Raw genomic sequence first — 9,359 nt, 5'->3', positions numbered from 1 at the left:
CCCCTAAGACCTAGTTCAGTCTCAAACAGCCCAATGATCTCTCCTTTAAATCAGGCGGAAAGATCTCACTCACGGGGGAAAAAGTGATTCTAGTTAAACATTTACAGCTCCCTGAGGCAATGCCACTGTGGTAACTGCTGCCCATGGAGCTTTCCAACATTAAGTACCATGCATCTCTCAGCCCCCCACCCCAGCATAGCCCCAGGAGAAATGACTCAGTTTATTATTCTTAACTTGACCTTACCTTTTCCACTTTAGGTTCTAACACTGCACAGAAGTGCCACCCCCACCCCAAACAATTGGGCCTCTGGAAAGTGAAGGAGGCTAAACCACAAAGAAAGTTTGAGAAAAGCCAATGTTGCATACGCTCAAGCAAGGAAAATAACGAAAAGGAGTCACTGTACACAGTGCATAGGAAACGGACAAGATTCCATTGAGAATGGCCAAATGCATAGTCTCTTGGGTTCAATCATGATCCAAAGTCAATAAGTAGGCCAGTGAGACTGTGAGCAGGCAATTTCTACAGGATCATGGGGTATCATCCATCATGTGAAGGGGCTCCACCAGATTGGAGATAGATAATGCGCATCCGTCCATTCAGGGTCCTGATGCCCTCGCAAGAGCTCGGGCTCTGGCAGCCTTAGCCTCGTCTTCCAGCTCATCAAGGAAACGCTCCTGGGACACTGAGTAGAAGGTGTATCCATCTAGAGAGGTGGGTTCAGGAAGTTACTTGGAATATAGATTTTCCCTCCTCCTATCACCCTTTATTCTCCCAAATCAGTGATTCCAGAATCTCACACTGCTCTTTTTGAACCCTGACCTCAACAACTCCTTCATCATTCCCAAATCACATTAAAAAATAACCTTAAAAATAGAACAGCTGGTGTTAACCCTATTTCACCCAAACATTAAATGCTTGGTTCAATCCTCCCACACGCTTCTGTTCCCCTGCCCTTATCAGGACGGATACAAATAGCTAACACCACGGCCCCGATGCCCAGGCCGGTCACGATGTTCCGGGTCCGCCGCTGTGGCAGCGTTTTCTGCCACTGGGCAAGCTGCACCTGCTGCATGAACTGCAGTTGCGCGGGAGTCAGTTTTTCCCTGGTCGGGTCGATGCGCTGAGCAAAAGGAGCCTTTCCGTTCTTGGCATCGAGAGGGTCACCAGCACCCGGCGCCGCCATGTTGCCGCTCCGCCCTTCGCAGTGCCGGGGTGCGGGGCTCGCTGGGAAAGTAGTCCTTGCCCACCGCCAGGAACGCTGGGAGTTGTAGTCCTTATTCACGTTCCCGGGAAGAACCAAGGCTTTGGGCCCTAGGGCGAAGGCCCGGAAGGGCGGGAAGGGGCTGTGTTTTCTGATTGGCTGAGTGTCCCGCGGCCGGCCGTTGGAACGGGGGAAAAACTGTGGAGAGCTCGAGGCTGTGGTGGGAATTGGGTTTTCCTCAGACTTGAGGCGGGGACAGACATATTGGAAGAGGTCGAGGAACCCAGGGTGTGGCTGAAGGCTTCTGAGAGAAGCTAAGGGGGAGAATTTATGGATTCAGTGAACTGTCCCAGGGCCCCCAAAGGCTTCTGAATATGGACGGACCTATGAGGCCAAGATTGACCTCCCTCGGTGACTTTCAGTTTGGGGCTGTTGCCACAGAAACTATTGAAGACGCCCTGCTTCACTTGGCCCAGCAGAATGAGCAAGCAGTGCAGACGGCTGGGGGACGCATGGGCAGCTTCAGGGAGACCCGGATCGTGGGTGTGGATGCAGGGCCTGGGAGTGGGGTTGATGGGAGCCTTTGAGGCACCAACCTTAAGATTCTTTTATTTATTCAAAAAAAAAATTTTTTTTTTTTTTTGGTTACTTTGTACCTGCTTTATTGCCGGGTGCTAGGGCCATAGTGATGAACTTCTCCAACACCTTCACTTCTCCAACATATATAGAGTACTTAGACATTGCCTGCCATAGAAAGAAGAAACAGGTGGCCCTTGTTCTCAAACTATGTGCAATCTTTGGGGGGGGGGTATTTGGACAAATAGGTAAATGACTAGGTACAAGCTTGGTTAGATAAGTGACATAAGAGATAAACTTTTAGGGGGATTGAAAGGAGGGATGGGGTAATGGGGAGAATTAAGGAGTGGTCTAGGCATTGTGACATTTGAAGTAGACCTTAAAGGAAGGTTGATTGGTGAAGGTGGAGGAGGGGGACAGCCTTTCTACCAAAATGGGATAACAGGAATAAAGTGAAGGAAGCTTAGGATGTGTGGGGGTCAGGGTAGCCCACCAGCCAGAGTTCATGGAAGAGTTGTTGGATTAAAGACAGAAAGGTAGTTTGGAGAAGTTCCATGAAGAAGTTTGAATGTCAAGGGGGAGGATTTTATATTTGATTTAATAGGAAGATGTTGGAGGTTTTGAAATAAGGCAGTGGTATGACTGTAACTTTTGCCTTGGCAAAACTCATTTTGGATGTTATGTAAAGGAGGGATTTGACTAGAGAAAGATGGGAAGTAGGCAGACCAGAGGAGCCTAGGTGACAGGATGATTAAAAACATTCAGGCAAAATCTAGGGTTCTTCCCTAGGTGACTTAAAGAAGTGAAGAAGGAAAAATGACTCTGCCAAAGGGTTGAGTCTGAGAGACTGGGAGTATAATGGTGCCATTAACACACACACCAAAAACCAAAAGAGGAGGAACTGTGACTTTGAGAATAATTGGTTTGGTTTCGAATCTATTGAGTTTAAGGTACTTGAAGAACATCTAGAGGAAATTTTCTAACAGGCTGTTTTAAAAAGCAGATCAGGGGCTTTTTAAAGTGGTAGGGTGCTTTCCAATCATTTTGTTAAATTTTTAAAAATTTTTAGTTGTAGTTGGATATAATATACTTAATTTATTTATTTTGATGTGGTGCTGAGGCTCTAATGCAGGGCCTTGCCCGTGCTACGTGAGTGCTCTACTGCTGAGCCATAATCCCAGCCCCCAATCATTTAAAAAAATTTAAAAAAAAAATTTTAGTTGTAGATGGACACAATATCTTTATTTTTATGTGGTGCTGAGGATCGAACCCAGGGCCTCACACATGCGAGGCGAGCAGCTCTGCCTCTGAACCATAACCCCAGCCCCCCCCAATCATTTTTTTAAAATATATTTTTTTAGTTGTTGATGGACCCTTATTATTTATACGCGGTGCTGAGAATTAAACCCAGTGCCCACACATGCGAGGTAAGCATTCTACCATTGAGCCACAAGCCCACCCCCTCTTACCAATCATTTAAAACACACACACACACACACACACACACACACACACACAAAGAAGTAGGTTAGAACTAGAAATAAAGGTTTGCAAGTTATCTTCATAATGATATTGTTGAAACTGTGGGAGAGGATGAATGTGTAGGAGAAAAGAAAAGCAGGTCAAGGACATTTCCTTGGGAAACATTTTGTGTTGAGGGGATTAGAATAGGTGGAAGAGTTGTGAAAGGGAATGGAGTGGTTGGGGATACAGGAGCAGAACCAAGGACTTTTGGAAACCAAGAGGACAGTTTCCAGAAAGATGATGTCAGCAGGTTCAGACATTTTAGGAATATCAACAGGAATGAAGGTTGCAAAGAAAACCATGATATTTAACAATCTGGACATATAATCATTTCAGCAAGTTGGGGAAAGTAGAAGCTGAATTGCAGGAAATTAGGGAGTGAGTGACAAAGTGGAAACAGCAGGTGTGTAAGAAATTCAGCAGTGATAGGAAGGAGAGAGATGGAGACTCAGCTTATGAGCATTGTAGGGGAGCTTCTTTTTATTTAATAGCAGATATGAATATGTTTATAAGCAGAAGAGGTGGAGCCAGTATTGAGGGAGAGATGTAACCATCATCTATTCCTCCTAAGTCAAGCTGTTTTCTTGGAAAATTAAAATGGAAACCAGAAATGAATGCCTAGATTATTCAGACCAAAACCAAAACAAATGTAAACATACACACACATGTGGGCATGCATGTGCATGCGCACACACAAACACGTGCGCGCTCACACACACACTCCCCAAAACTACTAAGAAATAAAGACTGAAGTCCAGACTGGCTAGTAATACACAATTAGGGATATTTTTTTTCTGAATTGTTTAAACTAATTCTATTCTGCATTGGACATTGCTAGCAAAGCTGTAGTCTGTAATAAGGTTTTGTACATATATGTGTGTAATGTGTGTTGGGTAGATCTTTAAACTGATCATGTGTCTTTTTTTAAAATAGTTTTTTTTAAGAGAGATTTTTCTCTAAAGACAAGTGATAATTCAACTACATGTATACAGATTGAGCATCCCTAATCCCCAAACACAAAACTTAGAGTGCCAACATCATGCATAAAAAATTTTGGAGCATTTCAGATTTTCAGATTAGGGATGCAAATATTACAAAATCCAAAAAGCCCTGAAGTCTGCAACACTTCTGGTCCAAAGCTTTTCAGATAAGAGATACTCAATCTGTACTCTTTGGTCATCAAGGTTAAAAGTTCTTAGGTCTGTAGGAGATTTCTTTGCTGAAAATGGACATTTACCCTTGTTTTCACCTTCTAATGATATTGCAAGCTAAATAGAATTATATTTGGGATGTTCTTTTAAAGAGTAACAGGCAGACTAAAATCTTGCCAAAGTGTCTTGGTCTTCTCACCTTCCCAATGATTCTTTTCCACTAAATTGAACTATGTGCCCTGATTTAGGGTATGTCTCTTTAAGACAAGTCACTCCACAGTAATAAGTTTGCTCCTAGGGAGAGGCTCAGCCACCATAGATTTACCCAACAAACTGGTGGTGGGGAGGTAGTGTCCAGCTGTAAGGTGAATCCTGTTTGTAAAGCAATGGGAGTTCTCCAGAGGGTGGTTACTAAACAAACAGTGTTATAAAGACAGCCCCAGGAGGGACCTTTCTGTTCCCTGCCAATATTCCACTGAAAACAGAATATAGAGGTTAGGATTTTTATCAGAGAATCTTCCTTGAAGCTGAGAGTTCCTAGCATGGTGTAACTGCTATATTTATGTGTAACTGGCCAAGGCCTTTATCAGCTGAGACCCACAAGAATGCTTTTGGGCCACTGAGGGCGCTTGTGAAGCCCATGACCAAGTCAGCCTCCTTTTCATACCTCTGATCTGCCTTACTGGCAGCAAAGGAAATCAAGCTCTGCTTTGGTTGTTTCTGTCTCATCTTTCTAACCTCTTGACCCTCTTCTCAGCCCCATCATAGCTTTTACACAACACCAAGAGTTCACAGAGTGGCTTTGGTTGCATTTTGTAAATGAGCTCTTCTTTCCTGTTTTGGCAGAGTTTATTTTTCTCCTGTCTGAACAATGGTGTTTGGAGAAATCTGTGAGCTACCAAGCTGTAGAAATCCTAGAAAGGTAAAACCCTGAGCCTTTGTGAGTGGTACCTCTCAGAATGGCTAATGTGCCTAAATCTTAAAAAAAAAAAAAAAAAAATTTCATCCAGAGGAGGCGGTGCATGCCTGTAATATCAGGAACTTGGGAGGCTGAGGCAGGAGGATGGCAAATTGAAACTGTCTCAAAAAGCAGCTCAGTGGTAGAGCACTCCTAGGTTCAATCCTCAGTACTGAAAAACAAAACAGAAAAGTACTAGTTGCCCCTTACTCTTAACATCCTCTCTCTTTTACTTTCAAGTATAAATTTCTTAGCCAGCACTTGATACCCGAGAAGTTAAAATATAGCATAGTTTTAAGCACAAACTCCCTTTAGTTTGTTTAAGTGTGGGTTCTCTCCTCTCCCTCTCCCTTCCTTGCAGGTTTATGGTTAAGCAGGCAGAGAACATCTGTAGGCAAGCCACAATCCAGCTGAGGGGTAATGAGAAGACAGAGTCTCAGAATTGGAGGGCTCTGAAAGAGCAGCTTTTCAATAAGTTTATCCTTCGCCTGGTGTCATGTGTTCAGCTGGCCAGCAAACTTTCCTTCCACTACAAAGTAAGGAGCTGGGGTAGCTTGTGGGCATCTGAGTGTTAGAAAGAAACCAGTTCATTGAAGGTAGCTCAGAAACCTACTCCTAGGCAAGGTGGTACTGCTCATGTGGAAATTCCAGAGTGTAATTATGTTTCCTAAGCATACCTTCTAAACACACACACAAACACACACACACACACACACACACACACACACACACATACACACACACCGAAGTAGTTATTAAATAACCTGAGGTTCTGTTACCAAAGTATAATTACTGGACAGATGCCATCATTCATACAGGTCACCTTTCCTCTCCTTGGATTCAAGGACAGTTTGCATAAGATGCCTGATTTGCCAACATACCTATAACCATTTAAGGAAAAGTATTACATTTAAACGGGATAAAATGTTACCACATGACCACCCAGTGCCTGTGCAGCAAAATGACATTAAATTTGAGTTTCTTCTATGACCAGATGTTGCACTAGGTACCATGGCCACGACAGTAAATATATTATCTGTGTTCTCAAGGAATTTATTATCTAATAAGAAAAGACAAATATGCAAACAGGGTAAAAAGGTGCTATGATTAATATAAACAATAGAGGGTGAGATTACCTCATTGGCCTTGGAGAGTTAAGGAAGTATATTTAGAGAATATGATTTCTTGAAGCAGGGGTGGGTGGCAGAAGAGTGAATCCCAAGAAAAGAGGGTTAGGGAGGGCAGTGAGAGAAGAAGGGGAGGGAAGAAAGTGAGATCTAGGTCCAGGAAGCAGTTTGGTAGATTTGGGAACAGCAAACATTCTGTTCAATAAGCATAGAGTTTAAGAGAGAATTACCAAGAGGGGAGACTAGTAATGAAGGCATGGGTTGGGCTGTGAAGAACTTAGTACAGTCTGCCGAGATAAGATGACCTATATCCTGACATCCTTCTCTCCCTCCCTGTTTTGTTCTTCTTTGCTCAGATAATCAGCAACATTACAGTCTTGAATTTCCTCCAGGCTCTGGGGTATCTATACACTAAAGAAGAACTGTTGGAGTCAGAGCTTGATGTTTTGAAGTCCCTGAACTTTCAAATAAATCTACCCACTCCCCTGGCATATGTAGAAATGCTCCTCGAGGTTTTAGGTACTTTGTTGTGTCAAGAAATGTGGGTTGGAGATTTCCATAGAAGGCAATAAAAATACGTGCCTGGGGTGTGGGAACAGCAGGCAGAACTTGCCAATGAGGAGCAGTAGGAAGCTGATATTGTCTCTAAATGACTGAAAAAGGTGTTCCCTCCAGCACCTGATAGGGGAAGGAGCCAGAAGTCTCAGAAACTGGTTTCTGTTTGGACTCGCTAGGTACTTTCTTATTGCAGGATCTAAGGGTTGATTTTATGGAGACATAAGATAGGAACAAATATACTGTAATTGTATGTATACTATAGATGGAGGTTCTCTAACTGTCCCTTTGTCCTTTACAACTGACTTGCTTATAGAATGTAGGAACCAGGAAGCACATTAGTAGCTAAACAGCTTTATGTCATAAGACAATGGTCAGTACAATTAGAGAACAACCACTTAATGCTTCCTACTCTGCTCACACTCCATCTAGGATACAATGGTTGTTTGGTCCCAGCGACACAGCTGCATGCAACCTGCCTGACCCTGCTTGACCTGGTCTATCTTCTACATGAACCCGTATATGAAAGTTTGCTGAGGGCTTCAATTGAGAACTCTACGCCCAGTCAACTCCAAGGGTAAGCAACTCCTGTAGGGTTGGCTCCTTCCAGGAACAGGGAATGGGGGATAGATCACATGATTGTGAGAATGGAATTACCCTAGTAAGGCATCTAGTCCACTGAAAACCTACACAGGTTACTGGTTCTTATTAACTTCTTAAATGTTGCTTGGATGCAGATGACTGAACCCAATCAGGAAAACTCTAAAAGCTTTTACTTCTGGATTTAAATTACTTCAAGTAATTAACTTACTTTCCTAGGTTTTTCTTTATAGCTGCTTATAATTTTAGGTTAGTAGACTGTTTTTATAGTTACTTGGGGGGGAAAACAGTCATACGGTTGCAACTTGAACAAAAGTTTTTGATTACTGTAAATTCGGGCTCCTCAAAGGCCTTACAGATACATTTATTAGGGAGACAGATGGAACAATAAAAAGTCTTTTCACTCAAAGACATGAGGGCATGTTTTAATGCCAATTGAGTTGGGGGAGGATAGGGGAGCAGGTAAATTAGCTGTTACTTGACCATTTCCTTCCATGTCTTAAAGCATCAAAGATGATCAATATAAGCAATTTATAGTTTAAGTTGGAAGATCAAGGATTTGGAAATTTCTTTCTACCTCCAAAATTAATATGGTTTTAATCACTCAGGGAAAAGTTTATTTCAGTAAAGGAAGACTTCATGCTGTTGGCAGTAGGAATCATTGCAGCAAGTGCTTTCATCCAAAACCATGAGTGTTGGAGCCAGGTATGCATCACTGAGCAGGACCAGCATGGCCAGAATTAATTTAATAGAAAGCATTTCTCCATCAGTTAAACAGAAGACAACCTACAGAAGATAGATGCCAAGACCCAGAACTGGAATGACTGAACAGGATTTGAGAGGGGAAAAACTAAGGCAGGATTGAAATATTTTCTCTAGTTTTCCCCTTATGAAATTGGAAATAGATGCTCAAATTTAGCATGTTCATTTCCCTTTAAAATTCTGACCCACTATTATGTTTAAAGTCTAATAAGTATATCCTCCCCCAAAAGAAATGCCAAAGCCTAAATATCCCCCTTATATTTTCAAAACTTATCTCCAGTAGAGGGATATATCCACCAGAAAATTTCCATGCCAATACTAGCAGGACAAAGGTATCCTAATGTAATTTGGCCACTGGCAAACACTGGAATCTGGACTCTTCCCCATAAGTTCAGAGAAATGAAAAAGTTTATATTTGGCTTAAGAGAACATCCCAAGCAGTGTGTGTGTGTTTGTGTGCACGTGCGCATGCACATGTGCACAAAACACATTGAGATTATTTAGTAATACAAAATCTGTCTCTATTTGTGAAGGTTGTGGAACATTTGCAGAGCATCACTGGTATTGCCTCGGAGAGCATTGCTGAGTTCTCTTATGCAATCCTGACTCACAGCGTGGGAGCCAACACTCCAGGGCGACAGCAGCCTGTTCCTCCCCACCTGGCAGCCAGAGCTCTGAAGGCTGCTGCTTCCTCTAACACATGATGCAGGCTGAATCCACCAAATATAAACAGCCTTCCATCACTGTACTCACCCCTCCCTTTGTTTACTTTCATACTCAGTGTACAAAAGTTCCAAGTCTCTTTTGAACTGTATTTTGTATTCCTTTTTTTTTTTTTTTTTTTGCATAATAGGGATTGAATGCAGGACCTTCTGTGTGCTAGGCAAATGCTCCACCACTGAGC

The 9,359-nt window shown here is 42.7% G+C and overlaps 2 protein-coding genes across 2 annotated transcripts; one reads left to right on the top strand and one right to left on the bottom strand.

Annotated features, from left to right (window-relative positions):
- Nucleotides 1-337: 337 nt before the first annotated feature.
- On the bottom strand, nucleotides 338-1,222 carry Coa3 (cytochrome c oxidase assembly factor 3). Its single transcript, XM_076870413.1, has 2 exons — nucleotides 971-1,222; nucleotides 338-704 (listed from the first exon to the last, which is right to left on the bottom strand). The coding sequence occupies exons 1-2, from the start codon at nucleotides 1,182-1,184 to the stop codon at nucleotides 598-600; spliced, it is 321 nt and encodes a 106-aa protein (XP_076726528.1). The 5' UTR covers nucleotides 1,185-1,222; the 3' UTR covers nucleotides 338-597.
- A 354-nt stretch (nucleotides 1,223-1,576) lies between these two features.
- Nucleotides 1,577-9,159, top strand: Cntd1 (cyclin N-terminal domain containing 1). Its single transcript, XM_076871283.2, has 7 exons — nucleotides 1,577-1,745; nucleotides 5,300-5,375; nucleotides 5,773-5,947; nucleotides 6,895-7,057; nucleotides 7,526-7,670; nucleotides 8,302-8,398; nucleotides 8,989-9,159. Exons 1-7 carry the CDS (start codon nucleotides 1,577-1,579, stop codon nucleotides 9,157-9,159), a joined length of 996 nt encoding a protein of 331 aa, XP_076727398.2.
- The last annotated feature ends 200 nt before the right edge of the window (nucleotides 9,160-9,359 follow it).

The sequence above is a fragment of the Callospermophilus lateralis genome, chromosome 11 (assembly GCF_048772815.1).
Source record: "Callospermophilus lateralis isolate mCalLat2 chromosome 11, mCalLat2.hap1, whole genome shotgun sequence".
NCBI lineage: Eukaryota > Metazoa > Chordata > Mammalia > Rodentia > Sciuridae > Callospermophilus > Callospermophilus lateralis.
The sequence above is the reverse complement of the archived record's forward strand: the minus strand, read 5'-3'. Positions and strand labels throughout refer to the sequence as shown.